At 38.8% G+C, this 26,982-nt stretch overlaps 1 protein-coding gene across 1 annotated transcript in view; it reads left to right on the forward strand.

The window, feature by feature from the left end:
* LOC113122808 (protein unc-13 homolog C-like) overlaps positions 1-26,982 on the forward strand; it is a 93,927-nt gene that overhangs the window by 35,919 nt on the left and 31,026 nt on the right. Inside the window, exons 12-19 of the mRNA XM_026294385.1 lie at positions 645-760; positions 1,045-1,208; positions 5,313-5,469; positions 5,919-5,987; positions 15,307-15,396; positions 16,390-16,518; positions 23,627-23,760; positions 25,851-25,936. Coding sequence (XP_026150170.1) covers positions 645-760; positions 1,045-1,208; positions 5,313-5,469; positions 5,919-5,987; positions 15,307-15,396; positions 16,390-16,518; positions 23,627-23,760; positions 25,851-25,936 — 945 coding nt within the window. The remainder of the gene's footprint in view (positions 1-644; positions 761-1,044; positions 1,209-5,312; positions 5,470-5,918; positions 5,988-15,306; positions 15,397-16,389; positions 16,519-23,626; positions 23,761-25,850; positions 25,937-26,982) is intronic.

The following is a 26,982-nucleotide window of genomic DNA, read 5'->3' on the forward strand; positions in this document are numbered from 1 at the left end:
TGTGTCTCACTATAGTAGTAGGAGTAGGTTTTCTTCAAAGACTCCTGTATACTGTCACTAAGCCCCTCTACCATAAATGCCTGATTGGTAGAGAGCTGCTGAGATGGTCGACCTTCAAACAAGATCACCCATCTCTGTAGAGGATGTCAGAACCTTTCTTAGAGTGACCGTTGGGTTCTTGGTCATCTCCTTGACCAAGGCTCTTCTTTGGCTCTTCTTAACCAGTTTAGTTTGGCTGGATGGCCCACTGTAGGAAGAGTCCTGGTGGATCCATTTCAGAGTTATTGAGTGGTTCAATTTCCGGGAACACACAGTGTTTTGGAAATAGTTTTTAATACTTTCCATTTTGCGTCCACCTCAATTTTATCTCAGAGATCTACAGAGAATTCCTCAGACTTCTTTTGTTTTCTGACATGCAGCATGAATTCTGGGGCCTTATAAACACGGGTTTGTGTCTAAACGATTTCTGATAAATTCAGTTTGCCACATGTTTTGGGTATTAAAGAGTATTAAAGGTGCTAAAATGTGTTACTTTAATGTTATATTTTTAAGATTCAATTATTTTTCTGTGGATTTAGGAATATTGTGGCTTAAAGTTGATAGTTACTTAGTTGTCACTAATCCAGATGACTTGTTAATTCCAGATAAGAGAACAGACAAGTCTGCTGTATCTGGTGCCATTAGACTCAAGATCAGCGTGGAGATGAAGGGGGAGGAGAATGTGGTTCCGCCTCACGGCCAGTACACCTGTTTGCATGAGGTAACCATTGTCATTATTCTTACTATTCTCATTTTAAGACATCCAATATTGGGGGCCAAGCATTATATTTACATACGTTACTAAAGTAAATATAATTTGTTGTGATTACATCAGAAAGTGTACAAACAGGATGATAGTTTCACCACTGCAAAAATGAATGCCTCCAACTGTGATAGGGGCTTTCATTTGCTGGTATACATTGCACAAATAAATGATGTTACTTGTTGTGACACTGTGCTCCATCACCATAACCTGTTCCATCTTATCTCTGATGCCACTCGCAGAACCTGTTCCACTACCTGACCGAGCTGAAGAACAATGGGGTGGTGAAGATCCCCCAGGTGAAGGGGGACGAAGCGTGGAAGGTCTACTATGATGACGTGTCTCAGGAGATAGTGGATGAGTTTGCCATGAGATACGGAGTGGAGTCCATCTATCAGGCTATGACGTTAGTACCTCCCTGATCTATGGCCTTATACCTCACCAGTTTGTCATCGTCTCATTTGGCAGAGTGAAGCAGAGATGGAGACAAGAGAAGGGAAGCATGAGAACAGGAGTAGTATAAATGTCTCCTCAGCAGAATCACAACTTGGAAGAATGTACAGCTCTTACACCTTTGATCGATTAATTGATGGCTTCATGGAAAAACTCCCAACCTGCCTTCAACACATTGATAATCCACAAGCTTAAACACTTTAATTTCCCTCTCTCTCTCTCGGACTCTCTGTGACCCTGTCTATCCACAGATGTCTCTGTCTGTTTCCCTGTCAGAAATACATGCGCACCACCTGAAACTAGACACCCTCACACCTGAAATGCTTTAATATCGATGAAGGTCATACACTGCCATGTTAATGTGTGCAGTGTTGATGTATTGGTTGACACTACATATATCTTACAGTGCACTGCTGTCCACTGTGTCTTTGTCTTGCCTTTATACAGAAGAGATGAGGGCCAAGTTGATTAAATGCAATGGTAACAGTGTTAACCATATAATACACAGATTTTTTTTTATGCAGTCCATGGAAATAGATCTCTCACTACCCAAAAAGATTTAAGTCTTGTACAAAACAGTTTTTTGGTATATGAAGTTTAAAATGTGATCTTGATTGGAAATTGTGGTCTCAAAATATCTATTAATTGCATTTGTCAATCCTGTTAGAAAGCTGCCTGAGATTCTGAAAGCCTGTTCTCCACCATAAGCAAACTTTCTTTGACAAGCTAGGAGTTAGTTATTCTTCAAACTGCTGATTATAACAATAACCCACAGCTGCTCAGGACTGAGATGTTTTTTTTTTTCAAGTTGATTTTTTTTCCCCAAAAGGCAGGCCTTAAAATTTAGGCTGGAGAATGTAATCCATCTCATTAATGGAGGTGACTGTAGTTGGTCACTGTTTGAAAAGAAAGACTTCTGCCAACTACAAGGAAATGGCGATAACACTACTTAGCAAATCAAACAACGGTGGGACAACAGGTAGTCAGCTTCATTTGGAATAACATTTCATCACCAAAGGTTTTGGACATTTTAAATACAAATAATAGTTTAATAGTAGTAGGGTCATTGCTTGTCTATGACTATGCATTTATTTTGCTGGCGTTTTAATGAGTTAATGTCTATCTTTGCAGCAACACCACATTGTAATGTCAGATTGAGCAACCGTTTGAATATTTTAGATCACATTACCAAATGGCACCTTTTCAGTTCTCTTTCCTCTCCAGAATGTACTTATCGGGCAGTCCCAGCAGTTGACTATGTAATTAGCTGCTGCCTTAGTAAATCAGATGCTAATTACACACAGATTGTGTTGGCAAATTGAATGAACGGCCTACTCACATTTGTGCTTTCATGTTTAGAAATCTGGTTATGTGCATTTCTTAGATGAAGCCAACGCTTAGTTTCTTTCACTTTTATGGTTTTGATATAATGTGCTTGAATATTGTTAAAGATATAGCAACAGTGCTTTCATGTTTAGAAATTTGTTTATGTGCATTTCTTAGATGAAGCCAGCACTTAGTTTCTTTCACGTTTATGATTTTGATATAATGTGCTTGAATATTGTTAAAGATATAGCAACAGTGCTTTGGTTTCTTCAGCAGGTGCTCAGATAACTGGTTTTGGTTATTTCAGGTATTCTTCCTACACTGCATGTAGTACAGCTCCTTTAACTAACACATGCTTTATATAGCAGAAGTGTTAACATATTTGATTGTTGTGGTGCTGCAAACTGGTGTGGAGTTGCTAGGTGACAGTCTCTTGTTTAAAGGTGACAGCGTATTAGCGCATATGAGGGATTGCTTTGTTATTTAAGTGCAGACAAGTGAAGCAGTAAGTGGCCTTATTACCAAACACCTCAGGTGGGGTTAATGCTTGAGGCTTGAACCTTGTTTGGGCTTGGCATTTCTCATTCTTCATTCTCGTTCTTATTATGCTTCATCAGGAATTTATGAAAGGTCCTACCTTTCTGTTTTCTTCATCACAGAACCTTGACTCCCAGTCACTCTTACCACGATGGCTGCATAAATCACAGCAGCAGTGAGGACACACTCACTTCTGCACCACCCCTCCACATCAACCCCCAACATGCCTCATTTACATGTTTTTTTTTTGTCAATCTCATTCTTTTCACCAGTCTCTACCATTCTCATCTTCCACCTCCGTTCATGTCTCTGTTTCTCATTTATACTCCCAGATATCTTCAACCATAAAATGATATGTGGGTGTCTCTGCGTGTAGCACAACTCATCCATTGGTACTGTAAAAACCAAGGCACAGCAACAAGCAATGTCTCCCTATTGAAAACTGACTCGAGGTGTAAAGCCCTATGGGAATTCAGCGGAAACCATCATCACTCTTTGCATCACTCTCTTTTCTTGACTAACCCAATGTGCTGAAAGTCTGAAAGCTTGAGGCTGAAAGCAGGGTAATTAAATAGGCCTCCCGATGAGAACATGTTTGTGTTTTTGTTACATTGTGGGGACAGAAAATCTATTTACACACTCATATTGTGAGGACCAAATATTACTGGTCCTCACCATTCAATGCAAATTATTGAATTTTACAGTGACAACTTGGTCTAACATTAAGGCTAAGGTAAGGGTTAGGTTTAGTTAGGTAGTGATTATACATACAATTTCCATAATATTATATGTACAATTAAAATTGAATATGATTTATAGTAGCAGTTACATGTCTGTCTGCAGAATCAAGATGTGAATAATATAGATGACACTATTACTTGTTGAAGTGGCAATCTGGATTTTGAGCTATGGAAGTATGGAACTTGGACTATTTATTCTCCCATAAAGCTCTCAGGCATCTTTACTGTAAAAGCATCCAAATATTTAGTTGCTATGGGTCATGCCAGAATCTAGAAACAAAGCTCTTGTGTATGTTATTGTCTGCTGCATTAAAATAAACACTTAATGGCACATATCCATTTTTTACACCATAGACATTCAACATGGCTGGTGAAGCAGCAATATGAAGGGTTAAAAGGAGCATATGCTCTTCATTCAATCAGATATGCCTGCTCAACTCAAACCAAACCTCTCAGGCTGTGACAGTCTGGGTAGCACTGTTGCTACTGTGTTTGTTTTTTTGTTTTTTTTGTCTAGAAATCTCAATCTGCAATACCTGTGCATTTAGCCTAAAGCTTAGGGAGTTAAAGAGACGCTAGAGACAGGAGAAAAGGAGGCAACATTTACTTAAACAGAAAGCATTAAGTTTACGACAAGACCCCTGCTTCATTCCCATCCCCAGGCAAGAAGACTTGTGAAATTCTAGGGGCACACACACACACACACACGCACACATACACACACACACACAATACTGAAATGTAGTTTGTGCTGGGTTAGCATGCAAATTCACCTTAGTGGAAAATACTTGAACTGGCAAGTGGACATACTGTGCTTGAGTTTTACTTAGTGGTATTTTGTAAAGTGAAATAAGTATGTTTAATGGTGCACAGTAAAATTCACATTTTTCTGTTTCTCTGGATATTACCTGGATATTATTATATCTTAACACTGACAGGATCCCTCGATTTATGCTTGCTTGATCACACTTCCTTTATCTATTACTTTGAAGTCTTTATGTCATTAATAGTATAGGTTATACAGTTTTGATTTATGACATCTATTTCTACAGATAGTCATTCAGTACAGTTTTTTACTACACGATCAGTGCAGTGATCTACTTATGCACTAACGCTTCCACCAGAAGTAATTGCTTGGGACATTAAAAATATGCTGTCTCTTCAGCAGTTAGAAGGGCAAATTAATAAAGAAATACTGTATCACAGTATGTGCTTACTTTTACTGTTTTACTGCTGTGGTTACTGCAGTGCAAGGTGGTAAGATAGAAACAGAATATGTGATATTTATGAATGGAAACTCTGAACTATGCTGTTTTTTTTTGTTTTTTTTTTTGTAAAAGCACGTTGATTACTTGATCATTTCTTCTGTCAGGTTCAGTTGTCTTGTTGATGTATTATCTCGTGTTGTTGCCTCAGCACTGCCCCTTACACTCGCTGTTTATTTTTCTCTGCAGACATTTTTCCTGTCTGTCTGCCAAATACATGTGTCCCGGTGTGCCAGCGGTGATGAGCAACCTGCTTGCAAACATCAATGCCTACTTCGCCCACACCACCACCACCACCACAACCACTGCCTCCGCTTCTGACCGATTTGCAGCATCTAACTTTGGGGTAAGTAGATTTATTCTTGTCTTTTATGCAGATATAGTAATAAATGCTAAATACAAAAGTGGACTGTCTGTGGTCTCTAGGTAAACCTAAGAAGGCCTACCATCTAAAGGTGTCCTATATTCTGATATTAAGGTTCTGACAATACCTTTATCATCATTGTCAGTTATTTGTATAAACGAAGTTGTGCACCTGAAATCAACAAAACCTCAGAGGTTGTCAGCTCTTTCTGATTGAACTTTTAATAAGCTAATGCTGTATTAAATAATATTTCCAGGCAGTAAGCCAGGTCTGGCTATATAGCTAAACCACTAAATTTTGTTCCAGGAAGTAAAAATGAATCACTGCAGGCAAAGCAATGCTACCAGCCATTCAGTGTTATAAATTTGTAGATACAATACTTTAGGTGTGGTGACACTCTGAACTGAATTATTGAATTGTAATCCCGACAGAGGGAGAAATTTGTGAAATTACTGGACCAGCTGCATAACTCGCTGAGGATCGACCTCTCTAAATATCGGGTATGTATGAGCTTCTTGGATTGGATGTGCATCTGCTACATTAATAAGGATCAATCTTTTCAGTTTTTTTTAACACTTACAGCACCTCATGCCCATATTAATGTAGTGGATCAAGCTTTTTACTGTGTCCCTGTTACACTCATACACAGTCAGTTCTCCTTTTTTGTAAAAAAAACACATTCCCTTTTACATCCTCAAAAATTGACTGCAAATACTTTTTTGTTGCACTGTGTGTTTGACAGAAGTTTTACTGTTTAAGATACTTCAATTAATAAAAACTCCCAGGTGGATCCAGCTCTCTATATAAAGTCCTTTGTGCTTGCTGTAGCTGGTCTGAGCAGAAATCCATTTGCACTTTGCTGTTAATGCCAAATGTGTATCTGTCATCCTTCAAAAGTGACTATTGACTGGATCCTCTTTCTGTATTTTATATATTGTTTTGTTTATATCACACAGTGGAACCACACAGGTGTAAAGATGCTCTGCTGAATTGTGGACTAGGGTGAGGTAAATCGTATAGATATAATCATGCTATTTCAAGAATGACATTTAGTAGTCACTGTCATTTTCTCATATTATTAGCAGCATTAAGCATATGCACAATACATATGGCTTCAATGACTTTGTGGTTTTAAGATGTATTAAATAAGGAAGACCTTGTGAAAAGTATAATATGAAAAAACAGGCCTCATGGCACTGTTGCTCAATAAGAAATTGACAGAACCAAAGTTAATCTAAAATGAGTTGAATGATAAATGACTGAGGTGCTTTTGCAGTTTTCAGCAGAGTGTAGCCTGCTCTGTAGTCAGCCACATAAACCTTGATAATCAGCCTGCAGCATCAAGGAGTCTATTGGCATCTCAAGAAATAGTGGTTCTCATGGTCCAATAAATAAACCCTGTAGTGAGTGTCCAGCATTCTCCTTTGATGGTTCATGGATGGAGGGTATTGGACACCTTGTAAACAAGTATATGTACTTCTTCATTTCAATGTGTAGGCCATAGTGCCTAAAGAACATGTTTTAAAAGAATTTGTAACCACCATATTTTGTTTAACTTTAGGGACACACTTAATATTTGGTTGTTAAGCGTATCCAAAGTCAGCAAAAGTAGCCACTAGCTTTGTGAATGTATATCAGATTTATATACAGTGGGTACGGAAAGTATTCAGACCCCTTTAAATTTTTCACTCTTTGTGTCATTGCAGCCATTTGCCAAAATCAAAAAAGTTCATTTTATTTCTCATTAATGTACACTCAGCACCCCATCTTGACAGAAAAAAACAGAAATGTAGAAATTTTTGCAAATGTATTAAAAAAGAAAAACTGAAATATCACATGGTCATAAGTATTCAGACCCTGTGCTCAGTATTGAGTAGAAGCACCCTTTTGAGCTAGTACAGCCATGAGTCTTCTTGGGAATGATGCAACAAGTTTTTCACACCTGGATTTGGGGATCCTCTGCCATTCTTCCTTGCAGATCCTCTCCAATTCTGTCAGGTTGGATGCTGAACGTTGGTGGACAGCCATTTTCAGGTCTCTCCAGAGATGCTCAATTGGGTTTAGGTCAGGGCTCTGGCTGGGCCAGTCAAGAACGGTCACAGAGTTGTTCCAAAGCCACTCCTTTGTTATTTTAGCTGTGTGCTTAGGGTCATTGTCCTGTTGAAAGGTGAACCTTCGGCCCAGTCTGAGGTCCTGAGCACTCTGGAAGAGGTTTTCTTCCAGGATATCTCTGTACTTGGCCGCATTCATCTTTCCTTCAGTTGCAACCAGTCGTCCTGTCCCTGCAGCTGAAAAACACCCCCACAACATGATGCTCCCACCACCATGTTTCACTGTACGGATTGTATTGGGCAGGTGATGAGCAGTGCCTGGTTTTCTCCACACATACCGCTTAAGAGTTAACGCCAAAAAGTTCAATCTTGGTCTCATCAGACCAGAGAATCTTATTTCTCATAGTCTGGGAGTCCTTCATGTGTTTTTTGGCAAACTCTATGCAGGCTTTCATGTGTCTTGCACTGAGGAGAGGCTTCCGTTGGGCCACTCTGCCATAAAGCCCAGACTGGTGGAGGGCTGCAGTGATAGTTGACTTTGTGGAACTTTCTCCCATCTCCCTACTGCATCTCTGGAGCTCAGCCACAGTGATCTTTGGGTTCTTCTTTACCTCTCTCACCAAGGCTCTTCTCCCACGATGGCTCAATTTGGCTGGACGGCCAGGTCCAAGAGTTCTGGTCGTCCCAAACTTTTTCCATTTGAGGATTATGGAGGCCACTGTGCTCTTAGGAACCTTGAGTACTGCAGAAATTCTTTTGTAACCTTGGCCAGATCTGTGCCTTGCCACAATTCTGTCTCTGAGCTCCTTGGGCAGTTCCTTCGAGCTCATGATTCTCATTTGCTCTGACATGCACTGTGAGCTGTAAGGTCTTATATAGACAGGTGTGTGCCTTTCCTAATCAAGTCCAATCAGTTTAATTAAACACAGCTGGACTCCAATGAAGGAGCAGAACCATCTCAAGGAGGATCAGAAGAAATGGACAGCATGTGAGTTAAATATGAGTGTCACTGCAAAGGGTCTGAATACTTATGACCATGTGATATTTCAGTTTTTCTTTTTTTAATAAATTTGCAAAAATTTCTACATTTCTGTTTTTTTCTGTCAAGATGGGGTGCTGAGTGTACATTAATGAGAAATAAAATGAACTTTTTTGATTTTGGCAAATGGCAGCAATGACACAAAGAGTGAAAAATTTAAAGGGGTCTGAATACTTTCCATACCCACTGTATAACCATTAGACCATTTATCAATGTGCAAAATGATTTAAATATATGAATGACAAAACATACCTGTGCATTCCATGGTGTCAATTTTAAGGTGTTAGCTAGTGGCAGGGTTGGATCGAACAGCATTATAATGAAATGTGGTTCTGTATGAATCTCATCTATAATGAGACATTATTTTTTTCCACCACCCCTACTGTACATACCTACTGGGGCATGAATTTTTGTCCTTTACCAAATTAAACAAAGAATTATTGCTTATTTTAAGAGCTTTTAAAAAAATAAAAGTTCTATGAGGAGACAAGGAAGAAAATATTTGTCAAATATCATCATGTTAAAGCCAACAAGACCATCTCTAAGCAGATTGATGCTCCTGTGACAACAGTTTCTAAAATTATTGAAAGGTTTATTGGCAGTGGGACCATAGCCAAACTCTTTGGAGTTGGCTGCAAGAAGAAAATTGACCCGATTGAACAGAAGAAAAATTGGAATTGCAGAAAAGAACCAATAAAAATTCAAAACAGATTCAAGCTTGAGATACTTCCAACTACTGCTGAGTTGCACCATATGTTGTTTTGTGAATGAAAGTGGGCTCCATGGAACCAGGAAGACCCCACTTTTGAAAGAGAAACAAAATGCCCAATTGAACTTTTCTAAAATGCATGCTGACAATCCACAATGCTTGTGAGAAAATATTCTTTGGACAGATGAAACAAATTTTTTTTTCCTAAATCAGCTCTTATGTTCACAGAAGAAAAAAAAACCTTTCAAAGGAAATAACACCATGCTGACTGTGAAACCTGGAGGAGGCTCAGTGATTTTATTAGGTTGCTGTTCTGTGTCTGGCACAGGGTGCCTTGAGTGTGTGCAGGGCACAACAATATGAGAAGATTATCAAGGCACTCTGCCCAGTGTTAGAGAGCTGTCTATGTAAAAAGAGCTAAACTCTGTTGGGTGATGGCACCCATCAGACATAAGAGAACTAATACAGTTTGTTCAAGAAGAGTGGGCCAAACTCCCACAGAACCGTGTACGTCTCATTAGGAGTTGAAAAACAATTGGTTACAGTGATTGGCTCAAAATGGTAGGGCACATTACAAAGGTCTGAATGTTATTGCCCCTGTCGTTTCCATTTCGTGTGTTATTTAAAACAATATGTTACATTGAAAATCTAAAGCAATATGTCTTTTCTAGTTTGTCCTGTCAGTGGATTAACATATTCCATCTTGATTATTTGCATAATGCCCATTGTTAACTCACAATTAATTGCAAATCAGTTTTTTATATGTTTCCAAATGTACCTTAAATGGATAATGTGCCTTAAATGTATACAAATGTATATGCCATTAGTTTTATGGCAGTAATCCAAAACAATGACAAATATTGTCCAGAATATTTGATAAAAACATGGCAAGCTCAATAACAGATGGGCTTGTTGACTTTGAATGTGACATTACTTAGTAAAATAACACAGTAGTGTCCAACTTTACACTGCATTGCTTCCTGAATTCCCAGACTACGGTGTGGGCTGAGGGTCATAATGTTCGAAGAGTGGCATAGTTTCTAGGAGGGCAGCTCAGTGCATAGCCTGTGTACATTTTGTGCATGAGGATGGAGGATGTGACAGAAAATGTAGAGTTACAAGGTAGAGTGTACCTCTAATAAAAGCCACAGCTATTTAAGAACCACACTAATTGCCTGAACCTTGCTCGCCAGCTGCTGGGGGGGGGGGGATCTGGCCCCTGGAGCAGAGGTCTCCCCTGTGTTTCTATTCTATGGTCTAGAGAAAGTAGCAGGAAAGGTGAACAGTAATTACAGAAAGGGTGGGTGTTAATCATGTGTTAAAAGAAAATTGTGGCGTTAAAATAAATTTTCTTTAACTTGTTATTATGGTGTTAACAGTCTGTTCTAGTAAATATGGGCATGCCCATCTCTTTAGTCAGTTTCACACTTCTCTCTCCAGCTGATGGCCTTTCACTGTGAACTGTAACTAAAAGATGACCCCCCCCCCCACCTTTAATGTGACACAAAAGGCAAAATGTCATTGAGGTAGTGATTTCTTCGGTTCCCCTGTTCTTTGTCATGGCTTGTTGTGTGAGGTCACATGTGATTACAAAGACACACCCCGATAGCAGCAGATCCTGCTGCCTGCCTACAAAAGAAAAAAGAGGATTAGAGAAGGATGTCCAGTAGATAGCAACAAAGACAGAGGACTTGAAGCAGACATGGAATGAAGTTGCAAATAGTGAGGGAGGGATAAGGAGGATTTGGAACAAGAGGTGAATGGAATGAGGGAAAGAGATGTATTTGGGAGGAGAGGAGAAAGAGACAAAGAATGGAAGGAGGCATGGTGAGTGGGCACCAGAGAAGCTGAGGGAGGGTTAAGTGAAAGCAAGATGGCCTCTTTTATTGTCAGATGGCCTGGCTGTCTGGTGATGACACGTTCACTGAGAGCAGTCACAGAATATCACATTGGCTTCACCTGTCAGCAGTGCCCTGCTGCTCTCTTGTCAAGCCTGCCACAGACCAGTGGTTCATACACACACACACACACACACACACACACACACACGCACGCATACACGCACACACACACACACACACACACATACTTGCACAGTTCATACTCTCTCTTTAATTCTCTGGCTTTCTGGAGATGTCCCACAGAGTCAGTCTGCCACCACTGGACAGTAATAACGTTCAGATCTGATTCAGATCTGTCAGCTCCACCCCTTCCCCATATGGATTTCTCTGTAATAACATTCTAGGGGAGATTGAGTTTGCTTTTGTAAAACAGAGGGCATGGTGCAGCTGTCACTCTCCATTTTTCTACATGTGCATTTCCACCCTTTAAACTTTAAACTTTATTCTAACAGCTCTGATAGATGGCGACACCTTGTATAGCCATGTCTGTCCCAGCAAGGATTTTCAGGTTTCTTAGGGTCAGACATAAAATCTCAGTATTTAAGAGCAAGCTGTGAGGGATTTTGACTGTTGGTTACTTTGGACAGTTTGATATAAAGTGATGTTTGTTCAGTAAGCACTCCTGGGAGTTTTGTGCTATTCTCTTGGCCTTTATATAAAATGTTACTTAATGCAAACAACTCACTTGTTGCTTTGTGTAAGATCAAAGATTATACAGCCTCCTCCAATGAAAAGAACACAAGGTTTTATTATAGAGTAGTCTAGTAGCATTCAGCCAGCTTCTGACATCCTCTCATATATATAATTTTCCTATTTCTGGAGGAAAAGATATTTAGAGAACAAAGTGTTGTATCTCTAGTTGTAAGTACAGATGCAAGCATTTGGGATAATTTAGTTCTGTGCAGAGAAAAATCCCAAGTCGACTCTTGTGTAAAGCCAAAGACGGAGGACAAGAAACAAGAAACCTCCCTGTGAATTCTGATGAGAAAATTATAAAAGTCACTGAAAGGGCACAGAGCTCAAAGTCACAAAAGTGTAAAGTTGTTCTTCTAAATTAACAAAGGGGATTGATATTCAATTTAATACATGTATGCTGAAGCATAGTGTCATAGGATTTCTTTCCGGTGTCACATTGTGATGCATTATATCTCTTTAAACCTAAGCCTGTCTGATACAAAAGATTTAGGTAATGAGGATAAAAAACAAAAACAAACGTACACCCACTGAGTATTTACTATTTATTGTTTGTTTAATATACTGCTATATGCACCGAATATAGTGTAACTCCAATAGACAAATTTACACATCCAGTCACACTACATGCTGTGTGCCTTTGCTCAGAATGGTTAAAGCACAAGGTGACCAGTGCAATGTTCCTGTGGCAGTTTGAGGTCCAGTGCCCATCAGTGCATGACTGCTCTTGATCTCTTTTTCCACATGATTACCAGTACTTGCTGCACTTGTTCTGTGTTTGATGAGCAACTTAACTTTTTTTTTTTTTTTTTTTTTGCTTGTCCAGCCTTTGTAATCTGTGCAAAGAGGATATTTTAATAAACATAACACCAACATATAATAAAATGTAAAATGGTAAGGGTTTAGTAAATATACATTAAAGTTATACATGTTTTTTGCACACTTTTCTTTGGAGTTGGGCACACATTGTGGGCACTGGCCCAACATATTATTCTATCTAGACTAGAACAAAGACAAAATACATCACTCACTTCTTGTCCCATCTCATAATAGACTTTCTGTCTTCTCTGGAAAGCAGCGATGATGATGTCTCTAATTTCGACGCTGAGATGAATGCTTTGCTTCAAGTATGCTTGCCTGCTTCTGGACAATAAATCGGTTTATTTTACCTTTAGTTTCTCTGATGATGTTAGATTTTCTGTGCTTGTGCTGTGTATTCAGACAAGGTGGCTGTTAAGGCTAAAGTTCTTTTTATCGTTGTGTCTAAAAACACCTGAAGCTGAGAACAGTGTTTCTTCAGAGAAAAAAAAAATAAGTGTGTTAAACGTTAGCTATTCGGATTTATCCATTTTTGTTTGCCAGCAATAGAGAGAGAAGCTGAATTACAGTTTTACAGTATATTACATGCTGTTTTTAAGATGTTGTAATATAGATAAGGTGGTCCTTGTTTTACATATATTTATACCACTTGTCACCAACATTTGTACTTTTGTGAACTCCTACCATTTGCAATCAAAACAAATTGTCAGTATCAATTTAGATTGTTAGGTGAGATGGCAACATTTTGTTTATGGGCATTAGTTTTTTGTGAGGAACCCACCTCAGTGTCAACAAGCACTTGATTCTACTTGACTTCAATCACCATAATTGCCAGCGTGATTAGCTTTTGATTACTTGATTGCTGCGCATCACGAGGTAGAGGAGGTCAGCTATGAAGGAAGGGTTGGTGGTTCGATACCTGGCTTCTCTAGTCCATGTCTCAAAGTGTCCATGGGCAAGACACCGACACCCCAAGTTTCCCCTACTGCCCCAGGACAGCTCCTTGCATGGCACCACCAGCATCAGTATGTGACTGTGTGCGAATGGGTGAATGGGAAATAGTGTAAAGCTCTTTGGGTGCACTTGTGTGTGCATGTAAGACCATAAGACCATTTTGTTGTCAGAAAGTCTACACCACACATTGAAGCATTTTCCATTTAAATTTGTAGAATATAAGATTTTGTTTTTTGTGATTGAGTTATTTAATTTTAAACCAAGCAATTTATATTTGATTACAGGCAGATGAAGTTGTAATTATTTTCCATGCAATTTCAGCTCCTTCTAGGGTCCTTTTCTTTTCTTGGCATTACTTAAGGAATGCAGTGGATTTAGTGGCTTTACCTTTACCTTTACCAGTTACCTTTACTTTTCAGACTTACTTTTTTAGCAACAACATGGCATTACATTGCATTAGTGTACTGCATTTCACACTATGAAAGCAGTTTTTACTCCCAGATAGATAAAACACATTTGAACTGTTGTAATAAGTGTTCCAGCACAGTGATTTTTTTAGGAGGAACACAGACAGCAACATTCAAGGTTGTAGTGGAAGCTGTAGAGCTGACGTTTCAAATGGACTGATGGTTTCTCTTGTGTCTGAAGACTACATACGGGAGAAATATCAGTGTCAGCAGAGCAAGAAAGAGTGACAGCACACTAGCTGCAAGAAAATTCTTTCCCTGTAATAGAAGGATTTAGAAATCACATATTTGAATTGAGATGTTGGGGCTTCTTAAATAAAAGTTTAAATTTTAACCCAAATATACCGTAATCTTTCAGCTAAAAAACAAATGGTGAAACACTTGAGCAGCTATATTGTTAATTAAAAAAAAAAAAGTGATTTCATTCCAAAAGTCTTTTTGTTTTTGTCCCATCAACAGACAAATGTAATATAATCCACAATTGCTTGTGCAGGATGTGATTCAAGCTGTTTTGAATGAAGGTTGTTAGGTCTATCTTTATTTGAATAACCTTACTGGAAAAGCTTTGTTGGGGGAGCTTTTCGGCTTCCGGTTTGTGTTGAACAGTTACTCTTGAAAACTCCATTTTGTGTTTTGTGGTTTTTCCTTTCTCTTAAAAACTGGCCATCTTGAAACATTTATGAATTTAATGAAAAACCTGTATGCTGCTCACTCCCAAAAGACATCAGGCAAGCTTTGCTCAGATGGACCTTTCTTGCACCATGTGCTGTCAGCCCTACAGGCTGAATCTCCTGTGCATTTATCGACAGGGCAAGGAAGGGACGGAAAATGAGCAAAATTGTATTTGGACGCTCAGAGTAGGAAAAGTGGGATAACTAATGGGGCAGTGATGTCTTTCCGCAGGGCTGCCGGGGCTTTATATGCTCCGCGTCATGGTGCTCTGCACTTCCTGATAACTTCATGGCCCTGAAATAGAGGTTTTCATCATCAGAGACCTCCCTTGTCCAATAAACGATTAGACAGACAGTCATTTTGTTATGATTGTTGGGCTTTGCTCTGTAATCATTTTCAGTGTTTTGGCCTAAGTGCATTGATATGGTGGGTGGGCTGTGATTTTAAAAGGCTGCCTTTCAACAAGATCTGCTCTGTCCTCATGTTATTATCTTTTCTGCCTCTGTTATCCCAGGATAATTTTCCTGCAGGAAACCCAGAGCGTCTCCAAGATCTAAAGTCAACTGTCGATCTGCTGACCAGTATCACCTTCTTCAGGATGAAGGTAGTTTGTGTGTATATGTGTGTAGGTTGTAGGATGGGAAGCAATTTGAAGAGCAATGTGGGAGCATGGCGCATGATTTAAGAGAGACTGAAAGAAACAAACATTGTAATAAATGATGATGGAGTGCAACAGTAAGTAAGCTGTGTAGATCACTAAAATACATATCATACAAGTGCTACACCCTTAAATGAGGCACCTTCAGTGCTGTTCATGGCTATAAAATGTCCCAGCATTCAATTATAAATATAAACCCCAATTGATTTTAGGCACATTTCATTTAGTCAATTCACACTCGTAATTCCTGGAACATTGTCCGTCTCAACATCAATGACCATTTAAAACCGAATGATTTATTGTTGCAGTTTCTTGACTGCAGGCTGATACGGTGGAGTTGTACTGTATTTGCTGTAATGTTTGTTGACCTGCGTGCTACAGTAGGCATGTTATGTTTAAATGCTTCCAGCTTTCTCGTTTCCTCTCCCGCCCTCACCCACAGCACTATGTCGACATGTCCCCCACTATATGAAAAGCTTGGCTCCATTCAGTTCTTTGGCAGGACTGGGGGTATAAGAAGGGAGCACTGAGGCCTAACAAAGACAGCAGCTGTGAGCAAAGGAATGAAAACTGTCACGTTAGGTTACCAAAGCTTTCACTCTGTGCCATACTCATGCTGAGCTTTACTGTGTACACACACTGCTGCTCATACACAGGAGTGACAATGTTCGTATACAATATACTTTACACATGCTTAAACACCAGTCTGGACACAGTTATGATACACTTAATAGATGTAAGTAGGTGGCTCTTTGTTTCACTGCGAAGGGATATATTATATTATATTAATGTTTCAAACATGTAACATGATATCATGCTATCAGTCTGTTGATGAATGGTTCTGTAAATAAAAATGTATCTGGGATAAATGATTGAATCGTTTGGATTACTAGCATCACATGCTTTATATAAATGATTGTTACTGTTGTGTCTGTTTAGGTACAAGAGCTCCAGAGTCCACCAAGAGCCAGCATGGTGGTGAAGGACTGTGTGAAGGCGTGCTTGGACTCCACATACAAATACATATTTGATAACTGTCATGAACTATACAACCAACTGCTTGACCAGGTAAACAGCTTCTATATTCAGATACCAATTACTGCTTATTAGTTTTTAACAACTTTTAGTCTGTCTTCTGTTGCAAGGGTAACATGACGACTTTACAACAGGAGTAGCCAATCCTGGTCTTCAAGGACCTGTTTGTTTTCCAAACATACACGTCCTACCCACTGCAGTCAAGTAGCATCATATTTTTTTGATGTTCATTGCTACTGAGTCAAACTTTTGTGCCAATTGTTATTGCTCATCCCTGTTTTTTTCTCTTTTGGTTTTTGTAATAGAAGTGGCCATCATTTGTATATTTGAAATGCATTTATTCACCACAGATTTTTCTCCAGTACACATTGGTCTGTGCTTAATTTTGTAAAGATCTTGTGTTTTTTTTTTGTTTTTTTTTTTTACTTTACATTTCTGAATTTTGATCGGTGAGTGAATACAATATGAGCAACAGCTGCAAAACCTAAATGAAAGCAACTCATAGCATACCTGCTCTGCAGATTTATGCACGTCACATGTACTCTAAAAACTGGCACCTCAACATTTGGTAGTTAGCCAGGCAGATAAATAAACTCAATAATAAATAAGGTGGAGTCTTTATGACTAACTTATTTCCTGCATCATTGAAAAAAGTAGGCTTGGTAAGAATACACAAAAAAAATCTATTAATAGCCCAAAATAGTAATTAATATTGAATACAATTGCTTCTTCAGGGCCAGTTGTAATTTGTCCGAACCTTAAGGTAAAAACACTTTCCTCGTGTCTCACCTCATGTTTTTATTACATGGTGTCACCTTCAGCCTGTTGTAAAACTGACATCATGCTTTCCCTTTCAGCCTTAGTGTGCTTTATGTTGATGTGTGACAATGCCAGGAAAAAATAAATTCAATCCAGCATGGCAGGAAATCAATATGTTATATATCATGACTGACATTTACCAGACAATAAAAATATCCACTGTGTCTATTGCAAACTTCTAAGAAGGAGTGACTCTATGATGAACAGCCATAAAAAAAGCAGCCAGGCATCAGACATCACTAACCAGATTCAAATCACCATTTGAGTCATTTAAAGTGTTTTTATCTGGATGAACATAAAAAAATAAGTTTCAATATGGACAATCAGGATATACACAATTTGTGTGAAACTATGATTCCACATTGCTTCATCAGAACTAGTTGTAGGGATGTTCTCTGTTAAGAGCTTACAGATTCACTTAACCATGTATTCAAGAAACACAACGTCAAGTAATCCTTTAGTTATGTTTCGCTACCCTGAACGCAGCCTTCCCTCCATAAATAACCAGGCAACAGGCAGCTCTGCCTGATTATTTTATGGTTTACTTCCCAAGGTGAATGGCCTCCACACCACAGAAGATAATGTCTTTTTAGGTCACAATAGAGTGCAATCTGCTCAAAAGTTGAATAATAAGCTTCATTTGTTTTAAACAGCCTGAGGGGTTGTAAGCAATTACCAAACCGGAGCGATAGAAGCTTTTGCTAATTACATCTTTGTCCACCACAGTTTCACAGTAGACAGCCTCTCCATCAATGTTTCCTCCACATCAGAAGAAAAAGACATCATCTTCACCCCAAAGCAAATCCCACTATGACTATAATTTATTATGTTCATACACACTAGGTAGCCTTTGACTTATTCGATAGAACACATTTCAGACCCCAATTCTTCAGTTGCTAACAGTGACTGAGTGTGATGACACAGGAGCTAACACAGTAGCCAGGCAGGCAGTGAAATATCCCAACCACAACAAGGCATCTTGCATAACAGAGCAACAAAGTGCCCTGTTTTATCCTGGGTGTAAAATGAGTTTGGGGGAGGGGGGGGTGCAGTGGGAATCAAGCTAAACAGTTTCTGAAACCCTGGTGAGAAAGGCTGGATTTTGAAAAGTAATACGAAGGAGCTATGGAAAAGGGGTAAAGGAATAAAAAAAAAAAAAACAAAAAGAAAAGCCATAGCAATAATTTTCTTCTGTCTCATCAAGAAATATGAAAAGGCAGTGATGGTGCAGAAATTCCCGGTAAGAAATACTTGCATCTCTGAAATAATGTGTATATACAGTATATGCACACATTTATGCATTATGCAGATGAATGTACCAGTAGACAGATGAAGAAAAGCAATCTGGTTTTCAGTGGGGACGTTGGTGATCGATGACAGGTCTGTACAGGCGGCGATCCACTGTGCCTGTTTTGACAAAATCCACAGAGACGCTCAACAGACTGCTTGTTACTGAGCCAGCAATTCAGATTGTGTGTCACGTATTTGCCAGCAACAATGCCTAAATGCTCAATTTAACAGTTGAAAAAAATATTTATTTATTTTTCCATATGTACAGCATCTACAGTGGGTACGGAAAGTATTCAGACCCCTTTAAATTTTTCACTCTTTGTGTCATTGCAGCCATTTGCCAAAATCAAAAAAGTTCATTTTATTTCTCATTAATGTACACTCAGCACCCCATCTTGACAGAAAAAAACAGAAATGTAGAAATTTTTGCAAATTTATTAAAAAAGAAAAACTGAAATATCACATGGTCATAAGTATTCAGACCCTGTGCTCAGTATTGAGTAGAAGCACCCTTTTGAGCTAGTACAGCCATGAGTCTTCTTGGGAATGATGCAACAAGTTTTTCACACCTGGATTTGGGGATCCTCTGCCATTCTTCCTTGCAGATCCTCTCCAGTTCTGTTAGGTTGGATGGTGAACGTTGGTGGACAGCCATTTTCAGGTCTCTCCAGAGATGCTCAATTGGGTTTAGGTCAGGGCTCTGGCGGGGCCAGTCAAGAACGGTCACAGAGTTGTTCCGAAGCCACTCCTTTGTTATTTTAGCTGTGTGCTTAGGGTCATTGTCCTGTTGAAAGGTGAACCTTCGGCCCAGTCTGAGGTCCTGAGCACTCTGGAAGAGGTTTTCTTCCAGGATATCTCTGTACTTGGCCGCATTCATCTTTCCTTCAGTTGCAACCAGTCGTCCTGTCCCTGCAGCTGAAAAACACCCCCACAACATGATGCTCCCACCACCATGTTTCACTGTAGGGATTGTATTGGGCAGGTGATGAGCAGTGCCTGGTTTTCTCCACACATACCGCTTAAGAGTTAACGCCAAAAAGTTCAATCTTGGTCTCATCAGACCAGAGAATCTTATTTCTCATAGTCTGGGAGTCCTTCATGTGTTTTTTGGCAAACTCTATGCAGGCTTTCATATGTCTTGCACTGAGGAGAGGCTTCCGTTGGGCCACTCTGCCATAAAGCCCAGACTGGTGGAGGGCTGCAGTGATAGTTGACTTTGTGGAACTTTCTCCCATCTCCCTACTGCATCTCTGGAGCTCAGCCACAGTGATCTTTGGGTTCTTCTTTACCTCTCTCACCAAGGCTCTTCTCCCACGACTGCTCAGTTTGGCTGGACGGCCAGGTCTAGGAAGAGTTCTGGTCGTCCCAAACTTTTTCCATTTGAGGATTATGGAGGCCACTGTGTTCTTAGGAACCTTGAGTGCTGCAGAAATTCTTTTATAACCTTGGCCAGATCTGTGCCTTGCCACAATTCTGTCTCTGAGCTCCTTGGGCAGTTCCTTCGACCTCATGATTCTCATTTGCTCTGACATGCACTGTGAGCTGTAAGGTCTTATATAGACAGGTGTGTGCCTTTCCTAATCAAGTCCAATCAGTTTAATTAAACACAGCTGGACTCCAATGAAGGAGCAGAACCATCTCAAGGAGGATCAGAAGAAATGGACAGCATGTGAGTTAAATATGAGTGTCACTGCAAAGGGTCTGAATACTTATGACCATGTGATATTTCAGTTTTTCTTTTTTAATAAATTTGCAAAAAATTCTACATTTCTGTTTTTTTCTGTCAAGATGGGGTGCTGAGTGTACATTAATGAGAAATAAAATGAACTTTTTTGATTTTGGCAAATGGCAGCAATGACACAAAGAGTGAAAAATTTAAAGGGGTCTGAATACTTTCCATACCCACTGTACACTAAACCTTAAAATGCATTGCAGCACCATCACTTCTACCCACAGCTCTTTCTCTCTGGGATCTGTTCGCATTCTCAGGGAGCATCCTTCAATATAAGACTAATTCATGTCACATTGTGAGAATTGATTAGGAGACAGTTGTATGCAAATGTGGATTTCTTCCATGCAGGAACTGAAAGAGCAAGAAACATAAACCACTAGTTGTCCTCTAGAGGAGAGATATGCTGCAATGAATATTTCTGCTAGTGCCTCCACCTCCCTGTGTACAAGAAGTAATGGAACTACACTGTACTCTTCAGTATAATGTTCACTTCCTAGTACAAAGTGAATATTGTGGGTCTGTAGTTGACTGTAAAAGGATAGCCTGCTATTTAATTTAAATAGCAGGCTTTAACAATCTGTTTGTACCGCTTGAGGTGAATACAAATGAGCAAAGGGAGCCGGTGTTTTAGTTTGATGGATACTGCATCCAATTTAGTACAGAGACACATGCATGCAGACAGTTTTGCAAGCTTGCTTTTAGTGTATAATAAACCCTACTTTGTTTTAATGAGTGGGGTCTTATTGTGGTTGTTGTATGAAGCCATCCATTTCTAAACTATTTCTCTAAACTATTTCCTAGGTTTTGCATTTATTTAGTAATTTCTTAGTAAAATTAATTATATTTTTGAGACTGACTTTACGCTAGTGTTACTCTTGTGAGACTGATCATTTTAGAAGACTGGCGATTTATGAAAAATCCCTGGAAAGCACCATACTTTAGTTTCTGTGGTAGTTATCTATGGTAGCTGCACTGCTAATCACTTGTAAACCTCTGAATCTTTTGAATTTCATGATTAATAGATCAAGTAAATCTGTCTGCGTAATCATAAATTACACTGACCACTGTAAGGAGCCAGTACTGTTGTGCTTCTCAGCTATTTTTCAGCAGTAGATGATTTACTATCTTGGACACACGTTAACTTAAGTTTCGATGTATTAAGTTTAAACTACAAGTTCTAACACAAGTTTTTGTGTTAGGATTCGGTTTCATACGAAGACTGCCTCCTTGTTGCCTCCTACTTGGAAACCAATGCATTTTCCATGTCATCCTACTGTATAAAGCAAACATAACTGAATTTGCAAATTCGAAATTCCTCAGTATGATGCCTGAGATGGAGCTTTCCATGGAATGAATAGTAATCTGTTTTCATGACTGTGGCGCACAAGATGATAGACTTAACTCTTGCAGCCACCCACACTCAAATGATTAAAGCAGTGATCAACTGTCACAGAATCAACTGTAAGTCCTATCTGTCTTCCTTGTTACTGTGAGATTAAATTCTCTAGCTCTTTCAGCTGCAGTGTCTGCAAGACATCGAACAGCATTACATGCTTTGCATCACCGGATATTTTAAACCAAGTATCCACATCATCAGCTATGGTACAAGTTGATTATTGTAGGAATTGATTAGATTCTAAGGATTGTATTGAGGATGAATGGACTCATGTTGCATTTCCATTTCCCCAGCTCTCTCTAAAACATCTTCTCTGTGTGCTGCACAAAAGTCAATATGCTTAAGGTTGTTAAATAATTCAACCTACATTATTTATTAACTGATGTGAACATGTTTCATTTTTAACACATTTTAAATCCATCAATAATACATTTTGCTCCAGTCAGAGTTACATATTGTGGAAAAATGAGAAAATGTGCAATCTGCATCCTCTTGGGAGGGTAGGTCCCCACAGTCTAAAGTCATAGACTGTATCTTTATCAGTGTCAATGTGTATGAATACATTGCTGTTTATGAATCATGTCTATGCATGATACAGATCTGTCAGTGTGTAGTCAGACGTTATGGGGTGAACAGATGGCAGAGTCAGTGAGTGGTTTTAGATTAACACCTTTCACCCCAGGACAGCGACAGAAATTTCTCCATAGCACTTAAAAAAACCACACACCTCAGGATATTGAAACTGAAAGTTACGTTTAATGTTTCGGTCTTGATTGATTCTGTGACACCTGTCATTAAGTGCAGTTTAATGTTAGTGGTCCCAGAATTATTGGGGAAGCAAACATTGAGGAATACAACCAGAAAACAATGAACTTATCTGTAATCATGTTGTTTTAATAGAGGTTGGTCTATAATATGACTTTTCTCCATCATGCCATAAACAAACATGGCGCATGAACTCTCATTGTAGCCGCTCCTCTTTGTCCCATCACTCCCTGTCCTATTTGAAAATAATGAAGTGTCAAAAAGTGCAAAAGGACTCAAAATAAAAGTCATCTTTTGTTTTTAACTAGCAGTAGTAGGAAAGGTTTGGTTTGAATTAGCACTAGTTTAGCACAAGAGTAAGGAGAGATATTGAGATAAATTACAATACCACTTGGTTACATAAATGCACCATTCATTCATCATTCACTCCTCATCTGTGTGAAGTTAAATTGAGTCCTCCACTAATAGGTGCTCTATTTAATAGCCCTAGACTATAAATACATTGGATTTCTGAAAAATGGCTATGATTACTGTGAAATGCAGCTTAACTAACTTATGTCAGTCTTAGGGATTTTAACATTTTGTATCTGGTTTTGGTTGAGCTGGGCTCCTGTTCCTTACTTTTTATTTGGTTCAGTGTAAATAAACAGTAACTTTTGTAATGTTCAAAATCCATCTAGTGTCTTCTTTCTGATCCCAGGCAGCTTTTCATTTTTACCAAATTTGTTTTTTCTTATCATCATATCCACTTCTTTACACTTGGGCAGCATGACAGTACAGTGATTAGTACTGTTGCCTCGCAGCAAGAAGGTTCTGAGTTTAAATTCCCTTCAAATCTGGTTCCCTTCTGTATGGAGTTGGCATGTTCTCCCCATGTAGTTTGGGGTTAGGATAATCAGCGACCCTAACTTGCCTGTAGGTGTGAATGTGAGTGTTTGTCTCTATGTGTTACTTTGTGATAGAGTGGTGATGTGTCCAGGGTGTACCCTGCCTCTTACCTAATACCAGCTGGGATTGGCTCCAGCCCAACCATGACCCTGAATGTTCCAGGGTAAGCGGTAGATGATGGATGGATGTTTCACATTCAGCACGCTCAAACTGTTTTCTGACTAAAACCATCTTAATTTCCTCCTCCACAGAGCCGGAAGCAGGACATTCCTCGTGAGGAACAGGGTCCATCAATAAAGAACCTGGACTTCTGGCCAAAACTCATCACTCTCATGGTGTCTGTAATCGATGAGGACAGGACAGCTTATACCCCAGTCATTAACCAGTACGTACTTCTAAAGTATAACATACATGCTTTTACCAAGAAATTTGATACATAATCATGCTACTGTTAATTTGGAAATATTGTAAGAAAAATAACCAACTATCTGATAAGTAATTGTTTGGGCTTGAATATACCTCATGTTGATTCAAAGTTTATTTATTTGTTTAATATTCAAAATAATTTTATTTTATTTATTCATTTTCTTGGCTTAATCAGGTGCCATTTCAGGCTTTATTTTTCACTACGTAGAATTAAACAGATGAGGGGGAGAAATAATCTCCTCCCATTAATTAATTTTACATTATTTCTGTTTATTTTGTTTACATTATTTTTATTTTTGTTAATGGTTTTAGAAAATGTGAGGAAAAACATATCCAACACAAAAAAACTCTTTCCGCATCTGTTTTTACTGATTGTGGGCACAGTCATAGTGTTGCACAAGAAGGCTGTGAGGCAGCCAGAGAAGCCAGCTTTGAAAAATGCTTTGTTTATATGGTGAGCCATTGTATGGAAGGATAAAAAGGGAGCACAGTGTAGCTGAATTATATAACAGATGAGAGATTTGTTTGTAAAAATCAAAGAAAAAAAAGAGCAAAATGAATAGGAGGTTGGTTATGGTGATCATGTTGAAGGAGGTGCAAGGTGTTTGTTTGCATCTTTCAGATGATTTGGGTAATACAATCAATTAAATTACACTCAAAAGAGCATTAGAAAACATAGATAGATAGATAGATAGATAGATAGATAGATAGATAGATAGATAGATACTTTATTCATCCTCCATAGGAGAAATTCAGAAGTTGGAGCATTTTGCTGATTTACAATGCCTATTGAGAATCTGTTTATGCCCTGAGCTTTCTCTTCTACACCATCTAATGATAGATTTGCAGTATTCATGCCTATTTCCTCCACATTCCCCTGGTCAAGTCCTAGAGTCACAATTAATCTGACTCTTTTTAATGATCAACCCAAGTGTGCACTTGTTTCTTTTAATAATAATATCTATGTTATTCTGTTGCCTTGTTCTGAGAATATGTATATATAAATTTAGCCTGGCTATTGTCATGGCAGTACACTACAGACTGATCTACAGAATCTTTTTCATGATTGTAGATATAAAAATGGGTGATACAATTGTTTTAAAAGTGTAAAGAATAAGAAGCTCAATCATGTAGGTTGTAAATAACATAACATAATTTCTTTTACTACAAAAGTAGTCTGTCATGCACATGCAATTGTGCACAGTATCTGCAGTTGCTGCTACAGTCATTTTTTTTGCAATGAGTGGTTGCATTCCCATTGTGTGCCTCGCCTACAGCACACCATGTGGGTACTTGAGGAGACTGTAGAATAATCATGATAGAGACCAAATTTCTGAGAATCACAGAGATGAAAGAAGGAGCAATTGTTTCTGAGATTTTTTTTTTTCTACAGTGGGAGCACAAATGCACCTTCTAGTCTCAGTGTTTGCTCCTTCACTCCAGAAAAAGATGAGTCAGTGGTTGAAGGAAGAAGAAAATGTTGGTGTGTAAGAGGAATTGGTTTCCACAGTTAGAGTGACCTGGCTGAGAATCTGATTACTGTTTCAGTATAAATTGTCGACAAATGTGTTTGTTGCTGGAAAACAGGGTGGTCTCCAGGAAGGAAAACATTTCCAGATAAACTGAACTTTCTCAGGCCATAAAAGTCAATAAAAGTCCTCCCGTCACTGTCTGAAGACATGGATAATTAAACCATTGACGTCTCACATTCGAGCTTTGACTGAAAATCTATATGCATTCAAAATAGCAAATTACTTGCCAAATAGGTTGCCACCCTCTCTCTATCTCTCACTCTAATGCTGCGTCGTCCCCCTGCACATTTTCTCATCTTTAAGCACTGTGCATGCCTTTCCTATTCTCCCCTAATTCAGACAGGTTTGGAAATGATGGGGGGATTATTAGATGATGAGATTCACCAACCATGTCTTCTTGCACATCTGTTAAGTCATTTGTTAGAAATTCAAGCTAGGCCAAGCCATCAGGCCACCCAGTCAAGTGTGTCATTATACGGAAATGAGAATGATTGGAATCCGTTTTGATTTCCACCAGGTTTCCGCAGGAGCTGAACGTGGGTAGGATCAGTTCCGAGATCACGTGGTGTCTTTTTGCCCAGGATATGAAGTATGCAATGGAAGGTCAGTAATGCTCTTGATCAGACTGTCTGAGTGTGTGTAGGTATGTGTAAGGGAGTGAATGACAGCTGAAAATAAATGAGAAACTGTTTAACAGAAGAATAATAAACAGCACTTCAAAGTAACTATCCATCCTGAGGTGTAACTACTTGTTAGTTATTAATTAGTAAGACATTAACTCTAATTTGATCCTCTCTCATTCCTCTGTTAAGTGTTACACTGCTGTGTATCTGAGTTTGGCTGGTGTCACAGTGTTGTTTATTGGCTGTGTTTGGTTGTGGTCAGCTCTACTGCCCATCTAGATTACACTTGTCCGATTTCACTCTATCGATCCCTGTGGAGAAAGTGGAACTTCTGTTAATCAAGATAAACAATTGATCGATGGCACACATGGGTTGCTTAGGTTTGTGAATTAGTGTGCAACATTGTGTGTGTGTGTCTACAGTTGTGTGGACAAATTTCTGTCGACTCCAATTTTATTTACATAGCCAAATGTCACAATTCACAAAATGGTCTCAGTTGGATTTGAGGTTTGGAGTTACATGATTACATGGTTTGAAATCCATAAAACATATAAATTTCTGCAGCTGTCTTGACTTTTTGAGTCCTAGTGTTATGACCTAGTAGTATATCAAACTTATTATATTACAATGTAATTTTGCACTGCAGTTGGCGTTAAGAAGAATTGCCTGCATTGAGCAGGATGAAGGTCTAAACAGGGGATTTTGCACCATGTGAAGGATGTGATTTTTAATGTGTAATCTAGCATGAATCACTTAATTACACAAAATTGTAAATCAGTTATTGTATAGCACCCTTCCTGATTTAAATAGAAAATATGCCCCAAACTGCAATTTATATTTAGTATTCCTGTAATCTTAAATACTCAAGTACAGATTTTGTCAACAATCTTTTTTCAAAGACAGCAGAAACAGTGATCAGGCAATAAATCTTAGATCTGCTCTGCTGTCAGGAAGACAGATGCTGCCCGATTTAACGTGGGTTGTGACTTCAATCCCCACTGCCTCTTTCTTCAGATTAACTCTCAA

Source organism: Mastacembelus armatus, chromosome 3, assembly GCF_900324485.2.
Source record: "Mastacembelus armatus chromosome 3, fMasArm1.2, whole genome shotgun sequence".
Taxonomy (NCBI): Eukaryota; Metazoa; Chordata; class Actinopteri; order Synbranchiformes; family Mastacembelidae; genus Mastacembelus; species Mastacembelus armatus.